The 27847-nt window shown below is 44.4% G+C and overlaps 1 protein-coding gene across 3 annotated transcripts in view; it reads right to left on the bottom strand.

Annotated features, from left to right (window-relative positions):
* Positions 1-26030, bottom strand: part of MLLT1 (MLLT1 super elongation complex subunit) — a 32958-nt gene extending 6928 nt beyond the window's left edge. Inside the window, exons 1-9 of one of the 3 annotated variants that reach the window (XM_080565592.1) lie at positions 25810-26030; positions 22370-22550; positions 19050-19132; positions 10407-10550; positions 8690-8815; positions 6264-6808; positions 2522-2619; positions 1594-1705; positions 162-261 (exon numbers count right to left, since the gene is read on the bottom strand). In XM_080565592.1, coding sequence (XP_080421718.1) covers positions 162-261; positions 1594-1705; positions 2522-2619; positions 6264-6808; positions 8690-8815; positions 10407-10550; positions 19050-19132; positions 22370-22550; positions 25810-25821 — 1401 coding nt within the window. In that variant the 5' untranslated portion in view covers positions 25822-26030. Of the gene's footprint in view, positions 1-161; positions 262-1593; positions 1706-2521; positions 2620-6262; positions 6809-8689; positions 8816-10406; positions 10551-19049; positions 19133-22369; positions 22551-25023; positions 25300-25809 lie in introns of those variants that run through there. The other 2 variants (XM_080565590.1, XM_080565591.1) reach the window with 2 other exon arrangements.
* Between the last annotated feature and the right edge of the window lie 1817 nt (positions 26031-27847).

Here is a 27847-nt window from a genome sequence, read left to right as displayed (position 1 = left end):
TTGGATGCACAGCACTGAATCAGGAGAAATTACCTCTCTGATGAAGAAAGCGAAATAAGGGAAGCATCAGTGCAAGCCAGAACTAGCATCACGGATCGAACACGATGCAGGAACCAGCACTGGTGGAAAGCAATTTTGCACGGGCACATAGGATGCAATACCTTATTATTTGCTGCGGGCAGTTTCTGACCAGGAGGCGGCTCTCGACTTGGCAGGCAGGAGTCCGCACTGTTATCACTATCACTGTCGCTAAGGCTCAGTCTGAAAAACAAGGAGCACAGAATTAGCGTCAACAGGCAACGGGAAACGTATCTAACTGTGTGTGGTTCAGCTGACAGCTAAGTGAAACAGAAACGATGCCCGCTCTTTCTGTTCTTTATTACAGGCTACCAAATTGTCTGAGACAAAGTCAATCTGTAATTCCCAAGAACGTCCTTTTTCCACACCTGACATCACCTTTGCCATCTTCCATTTCCTGGGCAGGCAAAAGAGACAGCTTTAGTTTACACGTTACAGCTAGCAGTTCAGCTCTCCCATACTCGCGTTGCCTTCGAATAACCAAGTACCACCTGATTTTTGCAAATGGCAACTGCTTTTTGTGGGAATTCATTCAAAACAGAGTATTTGCTCAAGAGAGGCTTGTTAACATCTCCACGGAGAACCCAAGCAATAAAAAAATGTATCTATTTGGTGTTTCTGCTATGTCGTGACACGTCTGAGATTTCACAGAATCACAGAACGGCTGAGGTTGGAAGGGACCTCTCAAGATCATCTAGTCCAACCCCCTGCCGAGTAGGATCACCTAGAGCATTCTTCTAGATTTCCTCTTTATTCTCATGCCATACAGAGGAAGGTATCCTACTTTTGATGAGTTTGAAAAAAATATTTATTACCTATCCCCTTAAAGGTCAAAAAAAAAAAAAACCTCTTTAAAATCTCTCAGTTCCTGTTTAGCTGATAATGACAGAGTGCAACAGATTTTTTTGGTGAACGCAAGCACTACTTAAAATTTGCAGCTGCTATCTAGGCCAAGGCATTTGGTTTCAAATATTCAGCCTAAGACTTCAGATTTTGGCTGCATCAGTGTTTCCTGAGGGGAGAAGGATGAAATTCAACTATTTCCATTGACAAAAGCAGGAAACAGCTGTTAACCAAGTCCCATAGGAGTCAAGTAACCAACTGCCTGCATGCGCCATCAGTGAAGACACAGCAAGAAGAGCACACATGCCGACAGCCTCCACAACACTCCTCTAATCTCTGCAGATCAAAGCTGTCACACACCATTCAGCTCACCAGAGATCTGAAGATGACAATTAGGTGATTATTTTAAGGGGCTCAGTCACCAACACCTGCAAGCTCAACACACACCACTTCCCAGTAGCTCCCTCTTTCAGCTTCAGTGATCTCTCCTTATCCAATTCTGTTCTCACCCTGCTGCTTTCATCGACACATCTGCTCATTCGCTTCTTCTCTCCCGCCTTCCTCTCACGCACAGCCCTGTCACTTTGATTCCTCCAAACAGAGGGCATGCAAAAATACCAAACATGGAGGGCAAAGAGACAGCAAACATCTTTCTTCGTGATTTGGTACCACCTGGAATCCCGGCTGACTGGGTTTGCTTTGACTGCTGCCTCTTCTCCGGAGGAGCTGTCGTCATCATCTGACTCCTCTGACTGCAGATCTTCCACCATGGAGCGCAGCGGGCCTAGGGTCAGAGGGGAGAAAGCAGGTCAGCACTGGCCTAGGACACACGGCAAAACTCCACCTGAACTCCCTGATCTAAATTGGATTAGTTATCATTAAGATCAATCAAGATTTCTTGGGAAGAATACCCTGGTATTTTCATTTTGCACAGAGAAGTTGCCAAAAGAACGCATTCTAATCTCAAAAGTCAAGCAGAATTGACAAACATCCCGATTTCTGTAAAGCACTCTACTCCACCATAACCCTCCCACTCTCTCCTGCAATGAAAACAAAAGGACACGTTCTTCAGGCATTTGGGGACTATTTTAAATGTCACTCAATAGAGCGTATCCGTAGTAATACTGCATGTGTTAGGGTTAGAACACTTATTATTGCCACAGTACATCTCTTTGGATTATCAGTGGAGAAATCAGAAAAAGACAACCTGTTATGCACTAGCCAAATGATGAATGCCACATCTCTAATTTTTAGTAAAACATATATGGCATTGGAGGAGAAATTCTGATTATGCTATAGATCAAGCAGCAACACACACATTTATAAACTGAGACAGAAACCAAAGTCAACAGGGAGAAAGCCAAATCCAGAGAGATACCCTACTCATAAATTAACTGCCCAAACAAGAAATGTACTTGTTCATAACTACACTATGACATTATTGCCTTTTCTTGCTGAGACATCACAGCTTCAACACACAGTTCCATAAAAGAAAGCGTATTAGCCTTGTATATGGCACTGGGGAAACAGATCTAATTCTCATGAGCCTTTTAATATTATGCAAGGAAGACTTTAACAAATTTTATTTCTTGCAACACACCTTGACTGTGGTTCTGTGATGGCTCGAAATCAGAGTCAGAGCTGGAGTCGGAGCTGGAGCTGGAGTTGGAAGGGCTGGACTGGACAGACTTAACCCCCCATAAAAGGGAAAAAAAAGAAGAAATCTTAACCCTTCTAATCTGGAGAGTCAGCACAGAGCACAAAGCACAGTGAGACAGAAGCATATGAGCACTCTAAAACACCATACATCACCGAATGCAATTCGCAGAGTTACAGAAAATACACAAAGGCAAGGTACATAAAAACATTTGTGAAAACTTCAGTGCGCTGTAGCCCAGCACACTTGGGCAGCAGCATCAAAAGCTCCCAACAAAATCCTTCACGCCAGGAGTTTCAAATAATCTCAGTGATGAAAAATAGCACCTGAAAAATGCCAAAGTGAAAAAAAACACCTTACTGTGAAATGCAAAAGATGACTGGCATGCAACCCAGCACAATTGTCAATGCTTTCTTTTAAAAAGCGTTCGTTTTTTCCAGACCTGTGTGTATTTTAACCCACCGACATTCTCTGATCACCTCTTATTCGTCATTAGATGTGGAAAAGATACGTGTCCTACCGAACTCATTTAACTCCAAAATTTAAAGATATCCCAACTTTTGAGAACGCCCTCAAAACAGTTATTTCTACACTGATGTTAGTGATCCACTGGATTGTTTCCAGTTTCTTCTGAAAACCTAACAAAAACCAGCTAAACTCTTGTGAAACCAGCTCCGCTGGCAGTAGTGGGCAGTAAACGCGTGAGTAAAAGAAGTGTTACAGACTACTGCTCCTAATGACATCCAGAAGCCAAGTTTTAGTGCTCTGGAAGTTTTTGAGCACAAGATCAGCTGTTGCACAGCCTTGGCGTGCTTTAGCGCACAGGACCACGAGGTGGCAGAGAAAGCAAATCAACTATTTCCTCCCCGACAGCAGGAGCGACTGTTATAATCGTCTCCAAGGTTTTTACTCTCTTGGTGGAATCTAGTTTAAAGATTCTTGATGTACTGTAACAGCACAGTTCTGTTTGCTTGTCTTTGAGTAACTCCCTGGAAATGTAGCATTTCAATTCCACTCCTGAGAATCCACCTACGATTTCTGCTATCAAATCCTGATGCTAGAAAAAAAAAAAAAAAAACTCACATTGCCACTGATCAATGAGCTTTATTACAGAAGATGTTAATACTGCAAGAACAATACTGTCAACAGGTAAAGAGGCACGTCTGCAGCTTTGGGCATTGATTGGTGAAACCTGCAGGATTTTCATCCCAATACTGTCCCCCTTCCCTATAGTTTATCACTAAAGATTAGAGTTGCATTTATTCAACTCCTACAAAAGAAAAAGGGGTGGACACAGGACGTTAAAAATAGGTATTATTACCCTTGTGAATTATTCAGTAGCAAAGCAGAATATTTTAGCGATGCCAATATCCATGTGCTGCACTCTGCAGCATACGTGTTTGTCTAGCAAAATTACAGCAAAGAGCAACATTTTCAAGATGAGAGCACGCAGCTCCCGTTTCTTTCTCAGATTCCACCTTATCATCCTTCACTCCTGATAATCTAGCAGGTGTTCCCCTAAAAAGACTTAATGGGGCTTGAGAAGCAGAAGCCAGAAGTTGTAAAGCCCCCCGCCCTTCTCCTTTTGCCATTGACTGTATTGGCTATTTCAACCAGCTAGCAGGCATCCCGCTAGACGCGCTCCGCATGCTTGGGCTGCCGTTACTGTCACCGTGATATGACAAAAGCATATGCTAACAAAGGAAAAAAGCGATCCTGCCCTCACATCTCAGCCTCTCCCTTTTGTCAGCACTAGCATTTAGGCAGCCAAGCATGAGGCCAGATCAGGGAACTGGTCTTGATGGAAAAAAAGAATACACAAAAAGGAACAACTAACTTTCAGCAGGAGCTGAAATGGAAGGAGGAACTCCTCCAGCCCATTGCAAAGTCACACGAGCTCTCACGCCAGCAGCACAAATGAGAGCAAGACCGTTCCTTTCAACAGCAGCCTGCAAAGATGTCAACTCAAAGCAATCGTGGGGCTGCAGCCTCAGAGCATGTTGCACAATACGTTGGCTTCAGCAGCAAAGCTGATTTAAGAGTTTCCGGGCCCCGGTCCACCTCCAGCTGCTCATTCACTTTAGTGATGTGGCTTACCACACAGAGCCACAAACAGCTGTACCAGCACAAACGATGGAGTAGCAAACTGCAGTGTTGGGAGCAGAAAGACCCCCCCAAGGATGGAAAAGGAACTCGGTCTTCTCTGCTGATGCCAATGCATTATGCAGTTATATCCCTAAGCTTCAAATTCCACAGAAACCTAAGCTGAGCTGACGGGCAGCTGCCACAGCTCCCCCTCCGTCGCACTGAGTATTCCTATCCTCCTCCTGGGCAGGCACTCAAATAGCTCTGTAAGGCATCCAACAGACACCAGAGCTGGTGCAAGAGAGGACACAGAAGCATACAGAGCTTGGTGGGGGCAAGACAGGACTGCAGTAGACACCGTGGAACCACAACCACAGTTGGTGGTTTCACATAAGTGTCTTAACAATGCTATCAGCTTACAGCTGCATGGCAAGTCCCAGGGGACAGACACCTAAGAAATAAGGAGCTACAAGACATTCAGGCCTTCGAGAGCACCAGAGGAGAGAAGCTTGTAGTGACGTGCACAGAGACGAGGGGCTGATGCACTTTCAGGTACAAGGTTTAAAGTGGAGAGGAGCTGGTTCTTTTTAATCCACAAGCTTCACGCTCAATCAATCTGGAAAAATCTTTGCAGAGTAACTTAAATTAGCACCTCCCTAATAAACTCTTCTATTGGGAATCTTCTGCAAAAGCCCTTTCTGAAGTAAACACATCAATACTTCCTGTATTGTGGTGCTGATTAAATCGTAATCCAAGTTGCCCCTAGGAAATTCACTCTAGTAAAACAAATCCTTCTAAAAGCGGTCAGTAGTAAGCAGTTCAAAAACTCATGTGACCTTATCCTGTGAAACCTATCAGAAGACATATAGCTTCTTTAGAGTAACCAGAATATGCAGGAAAAGTAGTCAGTTTGGGTTGGGTTGTGCCTTTCAACTCCTTTTTTTTGCCTTCTTTGGGTAAACAATTTTCAGAAGATAGAGGGTGAGGAATGTTCTTACTTGTAAAAAGGAAAAAAACATTTAGACAGCTTTTAAAAATAGTAGTAGAATAACAATTTGATTTGTTTTACAACACAATTTATTTAGATTTAATGGCATGTGGTTGTATTTTGAGCCTTAGCCAATAACATTTCTCACAGGCTATGTCAGGAATAGAGTTATTTACATTTATATACTGTTTCTGAAAAAAATAAATCCCTAAAGCTATTCACTCAATTTCTGAATTAAGATCAGGTTCAAAAACATTATATTATCATAAGCAGGTAGAAAGCCTGTCTACACCTACTATACTCTTGCTCTGTCAATGTCCTTGCAGGGAATGAACGAGATGCCATAACCCTAAACTCCGACATTTAGACAACCGTGCTTGCAGATAAACCTGCACAGCACTGCGTATCTGAACCGGGGGGTAAGCCAGGTAGCCGCAGTGATTAATACTGACCAGATTTTCAAACAGTAGTTTGTCTGAGATCCAGCCCAGACAAGCGTGTGCCAATCTGATTCTTGGTCTTGTCTGAGGGAATAATTCTGACTGTCTTCTCATGCAGGGATTTAAGCATCGTGACATAAAAAATCTGGTAAAGGACCAATCCCTACTCACCTCTGACTTGAAAGAAGTTTCATCTTCTGAATTTGACTCCTCCATTTCCACAGGCTTTTTGATCTCCTTGGCCTCACTTTCAGATTTTACCTTTTCCACTTTGGCATTCATCTTCTCCTTGGTTGGTTTCTTCTCTGGATATGAGGAAGACGAGGTTCTGGGAGATGTCCCCAGAATATTCTTTACCCCTTTGGAGCTACTCTTTTTTTGTTTTTTGGCACTAGGCTTTGGTGACTCCACATTGGAGGGCCTCTTGCTGGAAGACTTTAATTCCGGCTGTGGCCCACCCTTTGGAGAAGTGTTCTCCAGTTTGGTCTCCTTCACGGCCAGTTTTGGTTCCTTGAAAGCAGCTTTTGGAGGCGCCTTCTCCTCCTTAGGCAGTTTGTTCTCAGTTGGTTTTCTGGAGGAGTCCTTCAAAGGCTTGTTTTGTTCTCTTTCAAGGTCTTTGGAAGAGTTTTTGCTCTCAGAGTCTTTTCTTGGCCTCTCTCTGTGCTCCTTGGTTACTTTGTGTGGCTTGGATGCCTTGCTACTTTCCTTGTTTGCATCCTAAGTATTAGTAACAGAAATATGCGAGCTAGGTATGAAATTGAAATTCTACACAGAATTTAAAAAAACCACACTCATATCACACTGAAGCACCTTGTTTCTTGTAGACTTACACCCTCTGTTGCCAAATGTACTCATCTACCTCCGAGGCAGACATCTAGATTTCCCTACAGTTGACGGACAGAAATTGACAGTATGCACTTCAACATCTACCTCAGGACAGGACGAAACACGTTTCACAAACACGTGTTCCTTCCCATGGCTTATAAAGGGAGGCTACGTATTCAATTCAGATTAAATCTGCAGGGTTAACATCTGAAGCCAGATAAGAGGAAACCCATTCAGGTAGTGTTATACAAAGTTATACTTCACACCAAGTTTGAGGAAAAAACAGTCCCATTTCTTTGATTTCTTTTTTACATTAAATACATCCACAGCAAATGCAAGCTATGGTCACAGCCTAACTTTAAACTCACCACGTCAACCACACGGCAACTTAAAAATACTCAATTCCCCCACAACTGCAAGAGAGCCAGCGCCTCTGATACTTGCAGGCATTTCATCAACTTTAATCAGAGATTTAAACAGCAGACACTGGAGTACGAACTGGATGTGCTGAGATGCAAACGCGCACACACCTCTGAGGGCAATCTGGGGGAAGCGATGCAGGTGACTTACTGTCTCTTTAGCTACCGGCAATTTTCACCAGAGCTTGTGTCAGAGCCCTTTATTCCTCTTTTGTCTTCTGTTTTCTAATGCTTAATTCCTGACCAAAATTTAGTCAGCCACTAATAGTTAAGTCATCCGTATTCCGTTTCATAATGTCAACATCAGAAGTCATGACTGAAGTGCCCCAAGTGTTTAGAGCCTTGAAGAAAACGGGTATTGGAATTGTATTACACCATAAAATGGATTGCTGTTAATATTTGTGACTGTTCAGACTGATAAAAGAGTATGTAATCTGCTTCAAAGCGCACTGCCCATGGATTGCTTCTCCTATGTAGAATTACAGAAAAGTAGCTTTATTACACAAGTAAAAAAGAAAACTTAAGCTTCTTCTGAAGTCTCAAGAACCAGATACTGCTGAGGCAAACATCAAATCTTGAAATCACTAGCTTGACCAAATGCAGCATATTTTATGCTTTTTCCACCACTATGCCAAGTAGTCCTAATGACAGAGGAAGTGCTGACTCTCTGCTCAGCCTTGCTGCTAAGAGACTGAAATCCCACAGGAATTAGAGCACAGCTTTACGTAACAGTGAAAGATCCACACGATTCATCTTCAGCATTGAGGACAAGTCAAAACAATCAGAGAGGACTCGATACAACTTTATCTGCTACTACAGTTCAGCAGGAAGATATGGTTCACCAATAATTCCCAGTCTTGGGCATTTAATTTTCTTTCAAAATGTCTTCGTAGATAAGCTTACCAAATCATGAATAGGCTTCCTAAATTTAGAGGGCAAGTAAATTATTGATGCAGTTAACATTCTAAGTTCCAGAACATTAGCTGGTTTGGAACTGTGAGTGCATATTTAGGTACAAATTTCCAAAGCAGTCTTCACTGCATTACTCTGGTATAAAATAAGAAAAAAAAACAAAAAACCTGAATTCTTACACTGACAATTCTTATTTCAAGCTTACACAGGATGACAATTTCTGTCTCCGATGACTCCACCTCCTTGTATTTACTAGGAAATGGACACCCCTACTAGGAAAAAATGGCACGGGAAAAGAGGCCAATGCAGACTTCCTAAAGACTGAACTACAGAGTACAAGGACAAAGTTTTCAGAATTAGAAGTAGCCAGAACGAGCTCTTATTCGCAGAGTTGTGAGAGACTTCTTCACCTCAAAATGATGAAAAAGCAGGTTTCACTGACCTTTGACCCGTGGGATGGTTTGTTCTTCTTAGGATCAGAGAAGGCAGAGAGTGGTATTGTGGGTAACATAGGATAATCGGGACTTGGCCTTGAAACTGTTTCTGCTCCTTCTGGCATTACCATCACCTAGTAACAGAGAGGGAAAAAACTATGTATGAGAAAAGGTGAGCATCCTATTAACACATGATTATACTAAGTCACTTGCCCAGTTAACACACTAATTCATCTTTTAGATTATTTTTTCCCCACCCTAAAGGCCATAAAAGTTATTGTCTAGGCAGTTCCAGTTAAGATGCTCAGTCTCAAGGCAACTCCTGAAATACTGAACATGAAAACCACAACAATTCAAAGGCAATCTGTGGCATCAAGTACCTTTCCTAAAGGGACCTCCAATATTCTGAGTAAAAGCAGGCAACAGAGCTCTGGACAAAAACCTGTGTTCTGCTGCAAATGCTCTTACTTTGCAAACAGGTACCCAGGGAAATCTGAAAGGAATGAGCAAGACTTCACTCGTTCAGGAAAAAAAAGAAAAAAGTAGACCTTGGGTATCTATCTCCCTCGGCAAGATCTTAAGAAGTGCTGACCTCTATGAAACAGCTTTCCTTCTTACCTCCCGTATATTCTGTCAGAGTAACCCTATGGAAAAGTTCCACCAAAAGTGATTCACCATTGAAACAACTTAATACTTAAGGAACACAATAATGAGCTATTAAAATCCTAAAGTGTAAATGATTTTCTAGCCATCCCTTGGCTGAAATAAGCACCATCTTCTTCGTGCCCAATACAGAAAAGCACTGGCATTCTGAGGAAGATCTGGACAGATCCGCTTGGAATACTTACTACACTTGAGATTTATTATTGACAAACTTCCCCACTTTTTTTTTTTTTTAATTGTTCAGGTTAGAAAGATATTTTTTGGAAGAAAGTTTTGCCAGCAGTTAAGACCATTTTGAATAAAGTCCTTAAAGAAAACAGAATTATGCATTACTATATATGGGGTGTCTCAGAGTCGTGACAACCTCTGGTTAAAAACTTTATGCACTCCGTGGCCTTTACTAATTTACCTACATCTTGTAGTTATTTAAGGCTAATTTCTTTAGTCTATCACTGCATATTAATTTCCCAGAAGTAACAGTTTACCCAACAACTATGTGTAGTAACCCATAACCTTATCATGGCTTCAAGAATACAGCTTTTTCCTCCCACACCCATTTTTACTCTAAGTTCTACAGCACTTTTCCTTACTTTTTAATTAGCTAAGCCACAAGCAGCCAAATCCAGCTTTAGAGGACATTTACTGACCAACAAATGCTATCTGCTGATCTTTCCTGTGGCAAAGATTAGTAAGGAATACACTGGAAGCCTCTCCCTTTTCTACACAGATAGGGCTCACGACACTAGGAAGGTCAACGATAACTGACTGCCTGATGGACATCATGCAACACCCACAGATCTCCATTTCCAGAGGGGCTTTACTGCTTGGATGTTAAAAGTGATATTTAAATTGAAAATAAAGTACCACCGATCACAAAAGCAGTGGCTTCATTCTGCTTCTAGTGCTGCTCCATAACCAGGAATAAAAACTGCTAGAGGTCTTTAAGTGAACATAGAAAACTATAGCTTACTTGGCTGCAGGTAAAAAGAAACCTCAGAACAAAACTAAATCACACAAATTTTAACAGAAAGTCTTCAGATCTCCAGTTCCTCTGGCACTTACCCCTCCAGCCCTAATAAGTTTGCGTCTGAATTCCTTGGTGGGGTTGTTGAAAGTCAGTTTCTCACAACGAAGGTGGTTCACTGGTGGATTTCCCTCCAAATTCAAAAACAGGTCGTATGTGAAACAAACCTTTTTCGGCTCCTCCTAAAAACAAGACAGACTTTGGGAAAAAGGAAGAAGTTTGGCAAGCACCCTAAGTCAGAGGATGCAGAGAGTCGCTCCTGAGAATCCCAAATAAACCACCAAATAAGTGTTGCATTCATAGTTTTTCATCATGAGATCAGAGAGCTTTCCAAAGCTGGAAAATAAACTATTTGTCCCTAAAACACCCACAGTTAACACACCTCTCACCAGAAAGTCAGGCATGTCTTTCCACTGCAAAAGAAATGCACAGAGAAGAATACTGACTGACAATTATCTGTTTAAAGGCACTGACATAATCCCTGGAAAGCAAATTCACAATCTTTATCCACTATTTCGCTTTCACTAAAATTCAGATCTCATCTTCTCTGGGAAGCAACTGAACTATAACCATCAATATTATGAAAAACAGAATCCTTTATTTAGGGAGGACAGCTTCTGAACTCACAGGATCTCTGCGGGTACTGAGAAAAGATTAACCACAATTATAAAAGGATGACTCATTTTGTAAAATCCTTTTCAATATGCATATTGCAGGAGTTGAATGGGAAGATATCCTAGGCTTTTGAACTTTCCAAGGGCACTTTCACTGAAGAAATCCAGAGTTTGTATGCATGCTGGGGATCGTTCGCGCCTCACTGGTTCTGTTCCACCTGCTGTAGAAGCACAGCAAACACTACGCGTTCGCTGTACAGAAGACTGGAAATCCCTTCCTTCCCAACCCCGAATTGCAATTATTTCATACTATTTCTGTAGTGCAAAATATTGACACGCCATTTCCTAGTGTTTTCTTGCATTCTGCATTTCAGGACGAAAACTCCAAAGTGGCAAAACAGACTCCCCTGTTACAGTACATTCAGTATTTACATGAATGCATCCCATATGCCTCATTCAATGCGCAACATCAAGCAGCTGCACAGCAGTCTTTTCCACAATTCATATCCAGCAGCTTGATTTCCTGGTGTAGTTGCATTGTTGTATGGGAACAGATGCCGCAGGCTTCCAGCCCAAGCCATTAGATTTGCTGAAAATAGGTTGAAGAGTCAAACAGCTTCAGACCACACCAATTCCTGCTGTTTGCTTGGGGGATGCCAGCATCACTAAATAAGCCGTTGCTTGTACCAGCTATACTCCTAATAATAAAGTGCTGTAACCACACCTGGTTTACATCAAAATCAGTACCATAAGCCCACCTGGGAGTTAAGGTCTTGCATCCTAACTTTCCAAACAGGGAAAGGCAGACATCTAAGCAGCCACATACAATAAGAGAAGTCTCACATTAACAAACAAGAGCATGCTACCAACACAAGGGTCTTCAGAATGTCTCTTGGAAAAGTCCTGAAGAATCCACGTATACTTGAAAGCGTTCAGTGTCTGCTAAAACATACGAATGGGAAGAAGAAAATATACTTGCCAAATACATCGCCTTGTCATTTTCTTCTTTGCTACAAGGATGTTCTCATTAACTGCATCATTAGGGAGCTCTGCATGTGCGTGCTTACACGAGTTAAAACAGCAGCTGTAGAGGGTCCCTCAAAGTCTAATAAACTTAAATGAAGGATGACTAGAAATTCAAATGTGGCCTAAGAATTGTTTCTAAAACGTGTTCCTAGTTTACAACATGGAATTGATTGATCTCGGATACATTAGCAAAAGCAGGCTTTAGTCAAAGGCTGTTATGGCACATTATCAGAACTCCGCTGTGTCGTTTGCCTGTTTGCTTTCAGAGCAGGAGAATGGAATAGAAGATTAATTCCCCTTTTATCTTAGCTATTCCATTTTTTATACGGACTCTAAAGTATCAGAGAAGTTCCCAAATATGTACCAGACCTCTGTGATGAGCTTTCACTTATTGCAAAATTAAGACACTTTCTAAATGTGACTTTCTCCAACTCTGAGATCATGACCCTTCTGGGAAGCAAGCCCTAGCCAAGTACCATGATCATTAAAATATCCTTTGTATCGTCTCAGGACATCAGAAGCCCCCCATCTAAGTGAACAGTTAAGATTACAGCACTCCTAAAAGAACAAGTACAAAAGTCTCAAAGCTAGAAGCTGCAAATAAACATTCTTTACTGCCTTCACTGACTGCTAATGATTACAGCTCAAGGCACTCCAAAGCTTAACCCATCCGGTCTTCCCTCAAAGGTTCTCCCCTCTAAACAACCATTAAGAGGGGAGGAGAAAAAAAAAAGAAGAAAGCCAAAGAAAATATCCCTCAATTGACCTGGGCCCACACATCCTCCAACTTTAAACAGAATGCCACACTGAATCCTCAGCGTCACACTTCAAAACCTTCTTGAATAAGATGTTGGGATCCACACATCCTCCAGGCAGTTTGTTTTCCTGCTGCAGCGCCACTTTCTATGCTCCTGCTTGAGCATAATCTGCATAGGAGAGCCATGCTTTTTACCCTTCCACGATTCTACCTTCTCATATTCAATCCTTGTTGTTAAGTAAAACTAAGAAGAGGAGAAACTTAGTTCCTTTGAATATTTCGCTGCCTTCTGAGACCATAAGCTTTTCTAAAGGGCCTTACTTCCAAGAAAGGCTTTAGAAAGGACAGGAATTTACAATTAGCAGATATTGCTGCCTTTCAGGTTAAAATTCAACGGTCAATTTGGGTGTGAAACGGTTAACCTGGCATGGGATGTCTGAGTAAGGCCACCCTGAACCTCAGTCCGTATCTGCTCCTTAAATCTCAGATGCGAGGGAAGAAAAGAGAAGCATGTAGTGCTGAGCGAGGGCCCAGCCATATCTGCAGCCGCTGTAAGTTTCCCTCCATCCACTGAATTCCGCCTGCTGCAGCGCCGATCTCCAAACCTGAGCACATTGTGCTTTATTTTTACTGTTTTCCAGCTTCCTGTCTGCACCGACTGCCAGTGCAGTTACGAATACCGGAGCAGCTTTAGTTTTCCTTCGAGTTCTGAAGTAAAGGGTTAAAGTTCTTTTGGCACTTTTCGTTAGAGCAGGAATTTTTCAAAGTCTTTTGTTAAAATTTCCTTGTCCTGTTTTTAAGGCAGGGTGTGCCCTTTGCCACTTAACACAAATCAAAAGAATTTCACTGGTAGCGTGCACATAAAGCTCATAAATCACTTTTAGAAAGCCATAAAACAAAATTATCTACAAAAATCTAGCACACCAAGGAAGCAGCCTCATGGTTATTCAATAACCATAACATCTAACAGGACTTCCCTTTTGCCACAGATCCAGCCTGACAGAGTCATTTATCCGTAACCAGTTCATAACGTCTGTATAAATGAACCCCCAGCCTGCACAACCCGTCTGACTACTCTTCCCTCCCGCTTTAGGACAGGACATTTAAAAGTGAATAGAGCAATATACATTTTTAAAGCAAGTCGCCCGCCTTATGTCGCGCTCTGCTGGCAAGGCCATCCTTATTTTATTAAACCCTGTAAAACCTCACAAAAGATAACAGAGGACAGCTTTTTGGAACTGTCCCCCATTCGAAGCCAATTGCTTTCTTTGAAAAATCAGGAAAATGTACTCACTGCTCCAATACAAGTATTTAATAATCTACCAGCTCTTACAAACCCAAGATACGATGCTGGGAAGGCTGCTGGGTTTGACAATGCCTCCTTGCCAGGCACTGCAACCTCTCCAGCACATGAAGAGCTGTGTCAACGTGCCAAACACTGGCTACAGACACAGCACGGGTGCTTTCGCCAGGACGGGTGGAAGAATGGATGCACTGATAACACCTATCATCTTAGGATGGAAAAATTAAAAAAAAAAAAAAGCATCGCTCAGCTGCACACAAGGAAGCGCTTCAGGTTTGCTACGTAAGGTGATACAGACCTAAAAGATGGGAGCTTGCACTCAAAGCACTGACAGTGACAAGTTTTACTCCGTCCACAACTTACAGCAACCGCGAGTAAACAGCAACAGGCGAAATCACCTCCTCCTCTCCTCAAACCTGCACAGACCCTGCCCCCGTAACACAGGGATTTGAAGAAAATCAAGCGCTTTGCCTAAATACAGGCATTTCAGCAGCCTTCCTCAGGAGTACCGGTCCAGCTAACACCTTTCTGATGGCACAGCCCTGATCCTCATCTGTCTGGCCATATCTGCGCCCACACACAATGTCTCCACTGAGCTCCTACTCTGAAAGACAGGATCAAATAATTTTTCCCTTCAGTATTTTACATGCATTTTACGTAGCACTTTCTCCAACTACTGCAGAATGGGGGAAGCATACACGTTTTTATCCTGAACGTAACTGGAAGAATCAAACGGATTTCTCTGCTGTCCTCACGTGCCTCCCTTTTCACTACTAAAAAAACCCTAGGTTACATGTATTCCGTTGGGTAAATGCTGGAAGCCTTCTCTCTCATCTTGCAATGGGAAGGTCCTGCCTGTTACAGGCTTCAACACATCTCATCCACGTTGCGTTCAAATAGCCTGCCTTACATTAGAACAACATGAATGCACAGAGAAGACCTAATTTCATTAGGATGCAAAAACGTAACAGTGACTGAGTACCAAAGTCAAGCCTGTGCTACAGCCTCCAGATTAAAACGTACACCACCATGAGAGATGTATTTGGAGACAACAACGCCGTGAAAAAAAATCTCAAGATCGTTGAAATTAGGTGGGGAAGAGAGAAGGAGAAGAGTATCAGAAAAACAGTAACGTGTTTATTGTACCCAGCTTGTATTGATTCAAGCACCAGAAGCCACTAACAGCAGCCCTCGTTACAGAAAGAAACACAAAGGATTTAAAAATAGGAATAACATACTAACATTTCAGTCCAAAAATTCCCAAGTGATCTAGCATCACTAGTCAACCCTGCTTTCAAAATCTTTACTATTTAACCTGCTAAGATCCTGGCATTTATTTCCCACGCTGAGCTGCAGAGGCTCGAGCTGGCAACCAACACCAGAGGAGATCGCAGGCTGGACGGCCTCTAGAAGGGACTCTCCAAAAGAGCCAAATACACAAACTCCCAAGGTTCAGAGCAATATTCAAGTATTTTCTGCTATTCGGATGGCAAGACCGAGAAAACACCTACTTAACGAGGAACTAAATTACAGCACAGGAAGGCCAAACACATGCCAACAAGGCCTAACCACATTTGTACAGGAGGAGAACAGGCTCTTGCACCTTTTCTAATCCTCTGCTGACACTTCCCTGTCTGACAGAAAGGCATCAAAAGCTCCAGCAGGGCCAAGAGCACTGACTCTCCTACTCCTAACAGGCAAAGAAGTATTCTAGCACAGAGGAGAGCTAATGGGCAGTTCTATGCAAACTTGCCTAAAGAAAATCCCTGATGAAGTTCGCTAAAACCATTCTTAATCCAATCTTAGTAAAAGTTTCTTAGCAGTGAGCATGCCCGCGTTTCTTTAGCCAAAGCAAAGAGAACGCTGGCTCTGACAATCACTATTTATCATCCCAGTACCAAATTAGAACGGAGAAAGGAAACTGCTAAGAAAGGCGGCTTAAACTGCAGAAAAAAAGTTTCAGCCAACCATGGCAAAGATCAACCTTCAAAGATTACTTCACTCCCTCTTTAAATCCTTTTTCTTCTCACCTTTACAAAGCTAAACATGCATCGATAAACAAATCCCAAAGCCTTTACAGCTCTTGTTTCAGCTGAGAGGACACACTTCACTCATCAACAAAAACGTGCTAGAATGTAGGGAGCATATGGCCCGAGAGAACCGCCCGCCCCGTCCTGTCCGGTCCTCGATAAAACACTGCGTCTTCTATCCAATCCCAGAACCAATCCATAATATCTACTTGAAAAGACTTAGTCAAGGATAAGTCCCAAATGCTGTAATCAATTCAGAACAATATATGCTCCCCACACAACAGCTGATCCCCACCAGTGTCAACAGGTTTACAGAGATCAGGGTGAACATATGGCCTTTAAGTAGTAAATACTTATTTGTATGGTGCTTTAAAGTCGCGTTCTTCAATGAAGGAGAAAACTAACTGTATTCTAAGCCTCGGCCATTTCTCCTCCTCTTTCCCAAACATTTTAATTTCTACTCTATCCCAGTCTTTGCAGCAGTATTCACCTCGTAGTTTCCTTCAACCCCGCTCACTGAAAATAATAACCCAACTCTTTGTATTTCAGGTCAGTAGCAGCACTGGGCAATAGCTGTTGGATGAAAGTGATTCTTCATGTTGGGCAACTTCTAAACTTCCAGCCATCACAAGTACCGAGCTGAACTTCCAAATGGGCAGAGAATACAACATTTGCTGACATAGGGATGGAAAAACTACTATAAAGAAATAAAAGCAAACTTCAAGTGACTTCAGTATAGCTTCCATATTGCAACCTCCTGGCTGAACCCAGAAACATTTCTCTGGACAAACAATGTGCTGGGAGACCGAAGCTATCACGTTCTCCCTCAACCACTGCCTGCCCCAGTCTAATACTGGGAGTACTGGCAGAATTAATTAGTTGACTGATTAATTAAAAGTGGAAGAGAAATTGTCCACAATACTTGCATGTAAAAAATAGGGCAAAGGTAAGCGTTTCAAAGATCTCAAAGTAGTTTCAAGGATAAATTTACAACTAAAACTATTTTCCTACCTACTTTTCACACTTCTAAAGACCAAAAGCCTTCTCCCAAATTAACTGCTGCTTCCATTGTTTCCACTACAACAGAGGCCACCTATTTCCCTTATTTATAAAAGCCACCATATCCCTATTGCTAGAAAGAACAACTATGCCGTCACGTGTTTATAGAAACAATGGGAAGTGATGACCCCAGCGTGTGTGAAACCAAGTTATCCTCAGAAAAGCTGCCAGTTCCATATTCTGTGAGGAGCGCATGAATACAGGGAACGGAGAGAAAAAAGCACACAAATGCAGACAGTCAATACAAACAAGTGCACCTACAGGAAGATGCAGGAGAGGCAGAAATGAGAGAGTAGGATCTGAGGACGTGTAAAAGGCAAAGCCACGGGAGACCCACAGGAAAAGGGCAAGTGTGAGAAAAGACTGGGAGAGAAAAGGAAGGGGAAAAAGGTAAGAGTAGAAACAAAGCATATCTCACCCATCACAATCATTAGGGGTTCCCATTGCAAACAGCACGGAAACGCTCCTGGTTTTTGGTCGAGAATGGAAAGGTAGATTTTGAACCTGAACTGAGCCAATGTACAAACTACTTTTAAGCTTTTGAGATGTGTTTTTGTTGTTCTTGTTTTGGTGCTGGTTTTTTTTTGTTTTTATTTTTGGTTTTTTGTTTTGTTTTTTATTCACGTCAGTTTTCAGTGTGTGCCAAAAAAGCTGCTTCTATCAACAACTTCCATCCCCTACCCTTTAACTGCCATTTCTCTTCACATCCCCTTGGCTTACCCCGCCCACCCAAAAGAAAGTAGCAGGCAAAACCTTCTTGTAGTAGTTGCTCAGTCACGTTATTTGGCTTGTTACAAACTCAGACTCGAAGTGGGGCAAAAGCAACGTAGTAGACCAAAAAAACTCCTGATTATTCACAAATGACACCACCAGAGTGTACTGTGCTAGATTAGGGCAAGAAGAAAACGATAGAAACATCTGCAGGAGGTATACTCGGAAAGACACTGAAGCTAAATAGAATTATTACAAATGGTCTGCTGTACGCATAACCCGGGGCTTGTTCTAGAGGGTCGAGGGGATGGGGGTACATTGCTGGAAGGTGGCTTAACATTCACATTTTAGTTTATCGAGGTTTCCTTGCGGGAATAATAACCAGAATAGGTTTTTTGGTGGTTTCTTTTGGGAAAGTAGTAATCAAAACCAGAAAGATTAAGTATCTATGCTTAACAAAACAATTTAACTGAAACTGAGCTAATACGAATGCAAGTGGCCAAATCCCTGCTTTCATAACCTTCTTCAAGTCATGTAGCGTGTGACCTCTGTGGTAAGACTTAAAGCAAGTAATAAATCCCAAATTTTAACTTTCAAACATTCGTTGGCAATACATCTTAAGATTTAAAATATTTAATGTTTTCTTTTTTTGGAAGAGTACTGAAGCAGGACAACAATATTTTTAACACAGCCATAAATAACTCTTCTCTATATGCAAATTGCTGTCTTGGGCCAATATAAATTTTATACCTGTACAGTTATTTTAATAAAAATTGCAAAGAAAAAAAATCCATTTTTAAATATATTGCCAGTCAACAACATTTTAAAATGTATACAAAATCAGCGTTTTACATTGATTTACTTCCACATTTGCATGAAACACTTTAAACTGTTTTACTATTATCTGCTGGGGAGAAGCTTGCCACAAGTGGTACAATCTCTGTTCAGAATCTCTAGGACCATCGCGTTGTCCTGATATTACCTTTCTATACAATTCCATTTCTGCCAAAAGCTTTCTTTTGAAGTCTGGCAAGAGCTTCCAACTCCCAGTTAAATTCTATTTATTAGAGTAATAAAAAACACACACATAAAACAGTCACATAATTTAGAGTCTTTCTGTCAGGCAGTTTCAGTCTCTGGCACATCTCAAAACAATTAGAAGACCAGAAATCAGATTCTACCTTATTTTTGAAGTACACTTCAATGGGCATAATGAACCCTGCGTAGCCAGACTCCTCCACTTTGTAAGGGGGCTCCTTGCACACTGAAAAGAGAATATACGAATGTTAATTTTGAATATAATGCAACTTAATCTGACCTGAAAATGAGTTGCAAGATGAGAAATGTGCCTCCAACAACTCAAGACTCATTTAAAACACTGACCTTTGTGGGAAATAAAAAAAAAGCAAAGCAAAACAAGATGGTGGTCATGGGCTTAGTTAGGAAAACGAAAATCTGTTCTTAGCTCCTCCCATAGAAAGGAAACATAAAACACACTCTGTGCCAGAGTCTCTGTAAGATTCTTCCCCCTCTCCTTTTTGCAGTGATACAATTACAGTTCTGTGCTGTTCCACAACAATGTAAACTGCCAGTTAAAGCCGTCCTGCAAAAAAACGCAAGAACTCAAAAGGGGAGAACTTGCACAGTGTGCAGAGGTAAAATTGACCTTGATGCCAACATTTATTCCTCAAAACCCCACAATGTGCAAGCACGTTTTTTTTTTTCCCCCTTGAAATGTTCTCCTGCAATGCTTAATCTTCATAATTATGTAATAAATATACATACTATATGCTGCTTCACCCAAACCTCGTAACAAACCTGAAGGGCACGGAAAGGCAATGATATGCTTCACGTGCAAGTAAAGGGAGAACAGTGAAACACTTTGCCGCTAGGGTCACGGTGCTGCCTGCTGCAGATACGTCGACTGCGAAAGTTAATCACTTCTAAGAAATTAACCTCCGTGCTTCCTGCCTCAGTTCCTCCTGTCCTACTACCTGTTGTATCGGTGTGTTACTGAACCCTTCGTGTCCTCTATCACTGTGTTTCAGCACAGTGATAGGCAGCTCAAAGGATTCTCGGTGCGTTTGGCCGTGGCACAGATATACAGAACAGCTGCCAGGAGAAACACGAGACCAGCACAGATATTCTCCCTCTCAGGAACCGGATGCACTTGCATACAATTCACGTGCTACAATACATGTAAATGAAGTCAATAAATCAATTAGGGGAATTCAGTGCAAGTGTTTTTACTTTCTCTAAAAAATTCCAAGTCATCAATATGATTAAGAAACAGTACCTTAAACCTAAAAAGGACAGAAATTATTTTTCTTTAATGTTAATGTTGCTTTAATGTTTCTTTAATATTAACCCCGGCTCTAAGCACTTTTACCATCGTACAGGTTCTAGTAAGCAGTACTGAAAACTCAACTGTGGAAAAAAAAAGTGGATCTGAAAATAATCAAAATCCCTAAACTTGCTTTAACTTGAATTTCATATAAACTCCTACAATCGGGGGGGGGGGGGGGAGCACAAAACCCAAGAACCATGCCAATATGGCATCAGGAATCTTAAGTTTATTTGCCAAGCAGCCTTTGTTGTTCCTTTGCTGCCCTATTCTAACAAGTTAAAATTACTCCACAAGCAACCAGCCAGCAGCACAAGCCTACCAGTAGACTTTGCTTCAAGTAAGAGAGAATCATTTGAAGAAGCCCTTCAAACAGATCTAGAACTAGTATGCATATGCCCCACAATTTATGTACAATCCACTACTTGGTCAAAAGCATAGTAGCTTTATAAGCGAGCTTAAGAAAGCTTTTAAAACCTAGGAAACAGGAAAACTCTCTCTCTAAAGGTAGATGACACGGCAACCTACTGAGCAAAGACAATGGACTATCCCAACACAGTTGTTTGTAGTAATGTAATTACACTGGATGACAAGAATTGTGGCACAGCAGATTGTAACTTCTGTTCTACGAATTAGCTTCCAGCTCAGTACTGCGCTGCCTTATCATACATCAGTTTTACAGCATCAATTCGAAGAAGATATTAACATCCACACCAGATTCACATCCTTGTGAGCTGAACACCTCTCAGTTGCTTTCCTCCGTGGACTCTCGCAAATAAGCAACACGGTAGGAAGTGCTAAGACATCCTGCACGACCAGCAGTCTTCCAAAAAAGTACTTCAGAGAACGCCCATTCCCAAGTAATTTATAGCGGTACTCCTAGGCAGCCAGCACTCCTGGTAACACTACGTAACAACAACACTGCAGATGCCGTTAACACGATCTTAAATAGATTTAAGTCCCTGCTGCTGCCGAGAAGGGCAATTCCTGCTCCTCCACCTCAACCACACGTTCCAGCTGCCCCAAGCCAACAATAAGGTTCGTGGTACTGCACAGTCAGGAAGAGCAAAGAACTGATCCAGCACAAAGTCACATTACAATTCCGATGTTCTACCCAGCCGGATCAGCTCCCCAGCCTTGCTGACTGCACAGCACCTACCGCAAATACATCACAGAATGTCCTGTGTTGGAAGGGACCCCCAAGATTCATCAAGTCCAACTCCTGGCTCTGCACAGGACCACCCAAAAATCAGACCATGTCTGCAAGCGGCATCCAAACGCGTCCTGAATTCTGACAGCTCGGTGCTGTGCCCGCTGCCCTGGGCAGCCTGTCCCAGTGCCCGACCACCCTCTGGGTGCAGAACCTTTCCCTAACACCCAGCCTGACCCTCCCCTGTCCCAGCTCCATGCCGTTCCCTCGGGTCCTGTCGCTGTCCCCAGAGAGCAGAGCTCAGCACCTGCCCCTCCGCTCCCCTCGTGAGAAAGCTGCAGGCTGCCGTGAGGCCTCCCCTCGGCCTCCTCTGCTCTGGGCTGAACAAACCAAGGGACCTCAGTTACACCTCATACATCTTCCCCTCCAGACCCTTCACCACTTTGTTGCCCTCCCCTGGGCACTCTCTAGTGTGCACACACACCCGTGCAGCTGAAATGTACTGAGGCAGAGACCCCCCTTCGGCTGCAGTGAATTCTGTTGCCTTAAATACCTTAACTACCCGCGCTGGCACCCTGCAGGAGTCCTCACAGCTACTTAGGGACTGATGCAGAAGCTTACTTACTCCAGTAAATACACTAGCACTGTAGGAGGGCCACTCATCCTTCACATGCTTCCAGCTTTTGTTGGCCAGCATTAACAAACCACTCCCCCTTCGCCTTTTGTACCAGGAATTACCTTCACCTGGCAGTGTCTGGAGGACCTGCACATACTAATGCTTACAGAAGAGAAAGCATCTCACCTCCAAACCTTTCATCAGAAGAAAGGTCCCATTCTCCCTGCCCTTCCTCAAACAAAGATGGTAAAGGTTAAGGCAAGCGCACGCAATATAGGTTTTGTTCCTCCAGAGGAGATTTTACAAAAACCTGATAGAACAAGACAACCCACACCGCACAGTGCTGTCTCACACCGAAGACCCAATAACCCGCCTTCAAACCTTGACTCACCTCGCTTGGGTTTCGGGAAGCTCTCGTGCAGGCGGAAGACCACCCTTTCCACAAAGTGCTGGATGTCGCACTGCTCCGGGCCACGGACAAACACCATCCAGTCATGAGTGAACCCTTCGGTGGTGGGCTTTTTCCGCAGTTGGGCCCGGTGCCCCAGCTCCAATTTGACTTGAACCGTGCACTGTTTGAGGACAGAGGTAAGGCCATAAGCAAAATGGAACAGATTACGTGGAATGCCTAACGGTGAGCCCCACAGACAGAAGACACTAGATAACCACAGGGGAAGAATACAACAGCCTCCACCAAGAGATTAGTCTCATTCTGAAGACTGGTGCTGGCAACCAGAAAAGGCACCAAAAATAGATCCTAGCACCACTTCATACCTATTTTTCCCCTAATATTAGCACTGCAGAGAAAGCAGCTGTAGAAGAGGAATACGTTTATCTGCCTCACTTATCAAATAAATTGTCGGCAAAGTCTAATTGCAGAATTTTTATTTCTAGAAAGTGTCAGAGAGAGAACTTGATGTTCGCAGCTTACAGAATTCACAGCGCTAACAGAAAACTAATCTTAAAACAGGAAAAATCAAGTCACAAATTGGTGGCTTTTGATATTGTCAGGAATGTGTAATTCAGTAGAACACAGCTACAATCCTCCATTCTTCTAAATACATTTTATTAACACACTTTCACACACAAAGCCAATGTATAATATGCCTGTACAATATCCGATACTAAAATGACCTGATTCTGATTTGCAGTCTCGAATCCTACTCTAATCAGAGAAGAACAGAAGCAGGAAAGGTGTATTCAGTGTCTCCCTCAGAGTTTAAAAAAAAATCCTATTAAATGTCTTAAAAAACAGATTAAATTAAATTGTGAAGATGCACATATTCCTGGTGACTTCACAGTCAGAAAAAAGCAAATGAATTAAAAAAGACGTAACAGAGGAAAAAGCAAGTAAGATTCAGACACAAGTTACAGCAAACAAATCTTAGGGCACGATTTCTAGAGATGGAATCGCACCTAAAGTGTCTGACTCCTTACTGGGTTAATTTGGTGCACACGCGTTACACAAACTCGACCAGCAGCACAGCCATCTCAAACTAAACCACCAAATTCAGCTTCAGGAACTGGAAGTTTATTAAAAACGGGGGAGTGGGGGGGCCTGGTTTTTAATCCTCACATCCTTCTTCACCTCAGACTTGAAAATAATGCCTTGTTCTTTCTGGCAATTCCCAATTAGGAAAGGCAACATTATTTGTCATTATCTATAACACAAGTGGACGCAGAGCCAACCTGAGGGCATGACGTTAAACAATGAACAAAAACCAAAAGCTTCCCAAGCTCCAGACAAATGCTTAGGGAAAGCATTACCCCTATTTTCTCACTGAGAAACTGCAACAGAAAACACAACCACGATTAATGCTCAAAAACCATTTTCTGTGTCCGGCCTGACATTTCATCAGAGTATGATTTTCAGAGTAAGGTTAATACTTTCCGAAAAAGCCCAAGTCACTTTATCTCCGTACGCTTTTTTCTTTGTAGAAGGATCACACAGGAAGTCTTCAGAGTACCAGGCATCAAAGCCTGATCTCCCAAATTACAGTCCAGTGCTAATTTCAACTATAAACCTTAGCACAGCCTTTCAAGCAATTATCTTTACAGTAAAATAGCCCCAGCCGCCATCCAACGCATCAACACTAACACTTGGGGACAAACTCGTCTCATCAATTGCTTCACCTGTTTTAGTGCAACATTCCTTTAGATTACCTTCCTCTGCAAGTCCTCTTGGCAGGCCATTTTCCCTCTTTTGTGCGTTAGGGCTCATCTACACTGGCTCCATCTCACTCCTGCACTAAAACCAACGCTGCATGGCCGCCTGTTCTTCCACGCCACGTTACGGAAGAAGAAAAAAGGCAAGGTGTTTGGCTCAAAGCGCCGCAATCTTTCCCAGGGTGGAAGTGCATTATGCAGAGACAGCCTGCCGACAGCCTGGGCTCACCTCGGAGGGTGCTCGTGGGCACGCTTTATTTGGGAACGTCCCACTGCTCAGGCAGGCATTTGCATCAACTGATCCAGTCTGTTCTGCAGCCTCACGTTATCAATTCCATAATTACCCTTTAAATTTTGCTACCGTTGCCAGTTACTAGCCCTCTCCCGAGAAGTGCAAATGGCTGTCACTCTACAGAATTTGCCTTTCTAGTTGAAACGGCTGAGAAATTTTAGCTGAGAAACAGATGGGACTATGTGGAAGAGAACAAAATTAAACATAAAAAAAAAGAACTGTTTAGCTGAGAGGGAAAGTTGTACTTGCTATACTCCTCACAGATCGGTCCAATTAACAAGCTCTATGAATTAAGCCAGAAGTTGAAACACATTTGAAAATAAGATCTCCCAACATAACAAACATCCAAAGTTGCTCCACTGAAAACGGAGTGTTTCTTTTTCTTTCCCTCAAGCATGTCTCTCAACAAAGGGAAACCAGGATCCTATTCAAACGATTTGTAATAATACAAAGGAGTCTGCTTTTCAACTTAATAAACGCTCTGTAGCGCGCTCTGGTATTTGTTTGATGCGCTAATTGCCTGAAAGCCATGACCAGTCCCCATTCGGCCTCCTTCGGGTTATTATTCACGGGGTAGCGGGCCTTACCTCGCCAGCCCGGGGGTGACCCGCTAGCAGCCCGCACGCCAGCTTCGCACACAAAAGGCCTGCACCAGCCTGCCGTGGCGAGCCCAGGTGAACTTCCAGCATTCCTCCTCCTCCTCCTCCTCTCGCCGAGGCACCGCAGCGCCGCTGCCGGGGGCTGCCCGCCGCCGCCACCGCCCCCCCGGGAAGGAACCCGGGGCAGGATCGTGCGGGAAGCGCGGGGCCACCCCCCGCCGGGGCGAGGCTGCAGCGCGGCCGCCCATGAAGGGGCGAGGGCTCAGCAACACACACACACACACACACACACACACACACACCCCAAAAAAAAAAAAAAAAAAAAAGAGGGGAAGGGGGGGAGGCAAAGGGAGGGGGAGGCTGCCCGAAATGGGGGGGGGTCCCGAAATGGGGGGGGAAGGGGAGGGGCGGAATGGGGGGAGGAGGCAAGAAAAAGGGGGAGGTGCCCTAAAGGTGGGGGGGCAGAAGGGGGGGGGGGGGGAGAAAGAGGGGAGGATGCCCGAAATAGTGGGGGGGAGGCGAAAAGGGGGGGCTACCCGAAAAGAGGGAGTGGGTTACCCGAAAGGGGGGGGAATTACCAGAAAAGGGGGGGGGGGGCACGATGCTGCCAGCTCCAGCAGGGGCGACGCAGTCCCCTCCTCTCCCTGTGCGGCCCCCCCCCTCCCGGTGCTGGGGTCCCACCCCCCATCCCCCCGTGTGTGTGTTTTCGGGGGGGGGGGGGGGGAGGCGCCCAGGATCCCCCCCCCAGCAGCACGGCCCCACCGCCCCCCTCACCTGATTGTCCATGGCTGGGCGCAGCGCTGCGGGCCCCGCTCGCTCGCTCGCTGCCCGCCGCGGCGGTTCGGCTGCCGGTCGGCGGGGGGGGCCCTCGGATCTCCCCCCCCCCCTTTTTTTTTTTTTTTTTTTAACTCTTCTCCCCCCACCCCCCCTCCCCACCCCACAGCCTCACTGCTGCTTCCTCTCCTCCTCCTCGGCCGCGGCCCCTCACGGCCCCGCCGCCCGCCTCATTGTGTGTCACTCACAGGCACCAGCCCCGCCGCCACCACCCGCCCCCCCCCACCCCCGCCGCCCGCCCCGCGGAACCGGAAACCGCCGCCGCCAGACGGGCACCCGCCCTCCAGCCAACGGCAGCGCCGCTTCCCGCCTCTGGGCGGGGCTTCCGCCCGGGAGCCGCCGGCCTCCCCCGCCTCCTCTTGACGGGCGGGCGGAGCGTCCAATGGGAGGCGGGCGGGATGCAGAGGGGGCGGGGGAAAGGGTGGGGCTCCCGGTGGGTCAAGCGGGGAGTGGGAGGCGGGGCTTCGCCGCCCCCCTCGGCCCCCCCCTCCCCCCACCCGCCCGCCCGTTTCCCCCCATCAGCCAGCGGCGGGCGCGGTGCTGCGGCGCTCTCCTGCCCGGGCTCCAGCGGCGTTGCCGGGGTCGCTTACCGGTCCCGCTTACCGGTCCCCTCCCTTAATACCCCTGAGCAGGGTGCTGCTCGGCTGCTGACCGGCGCTAGGACCGGTGTTCAGGCCTTGTTGCGCGCCCGAGCTGCGCCAAGCCGCCCTTTTGCCTCTGTCGTCCTATTTATCCCAGCCGCCGGCGGCTGCGGATCTCACCCGTTTATTAATTTCCTACACAAATGAGCTGAGAACAAGTGAAACCGCAGGGCCCGGTACAGCGGACTCTGCTGTGTGGAATGGCTGGGCAGGGCTAAGCCCATACTGGGGAGGAAGCCAGCGGCACTGTGCTCCCTCAGCTGCTGGTTTTCCTTGTTCTCCCTTCGTCTCCTTCCTCATTTTCCCTCCATCTCTCCCCCTTGTTTCCTTCTGTCTCCATTATTTCTCTCTATATCTCCTTCATTCTCCTATGTTCCCCCTCAGTCTCCATCATTTTTCCCTTACTGTCCTTCATTTTCCCTTATTGTCCCCCATTTTCCCTATTTCTCCCTCCTTCTTCATGCTCCCTTGTTCGCCATCTCCCTATTTTTCCCATTGCTCGCCCTCATTTCTCCTTAATGTCTGTCATTTTTCTTGCAGTTCCCCCATTTTCCCTTGCTTTACTTCATTTTTCCCCTTGCTCTCTCATCTCCTCTTAATTACCGTTAATCTTCCTCACTATTTTTCAGTCTCCCTAATTTTACCCCCAATCTCCCTTATTTTCTTTCAGTGTACCCCTTTTCCCTTAGTCTCACTTGTTTTCACTTGCTGTCACTCATTTCCTTTCATTTTCCCCTCAGTTTCTCTCACCACCCCTCAGTGTCCCCCATTTTCCCTCAATATCTTTCATTTTTCTCCCTTTCTCTGTCATTTTCCACTTGATCTCCCTCATTTTCCCCTCACACACCCTCACTTTCCTTCTTAATCCCCCATTTTCCCCTCAGTTTCTCTCATTTTACCTCAGCGTCCCCCATTTTCCCTCATGAGTTCTTATTTTCTCCCCTTTCTCCTTCATTTTCCTCAGTCTTCCTCATTCTCCCCTCACACACCTTCAGTTTCCCTCAGGGTCCACCATTTTCCCTTAGTGTTCCCCTTTTTCCCTCAGCGTCCCCTATTTTCCCTCAATAGCGCTCATTTTCTCCCCCTTCTCCTTCATTTTCCTCTCAGTCTCCCTCGTTCTCCCTTCATACACCTTCAATTTCCCGCAATGTCCCCCATTTTCCCCACAGTTTCTCTCATTTTCCCTCATCAGCCCTCATTTTCTCCCCTTTCTCCTTCATTTTCCTTTCAGTCTCCCTCATTCTCCCCTCACACACCTTCAGTTTCCCTCAGGGTCCACCATTTCCCCTCAATGTCCCCCATTTTCCCTTAGCGTCCCCCTTTTTCCCTCAGCGTCC

Source organism: Anser brachyrhynchus (genome assembly GCF_964034855.1).
Source record: "Anser brachyrhynchus genome assembly, chromosome: 23".
Lineage (NCBI taxonomy): Eukaryota > Metazoa > Chordata > Aves > Anseriformes > Anatidae > Anser > Anser brachyrhynchus.
This window is presented reverse-complemented; position numbering and strand designations above follow the sequence as displayed.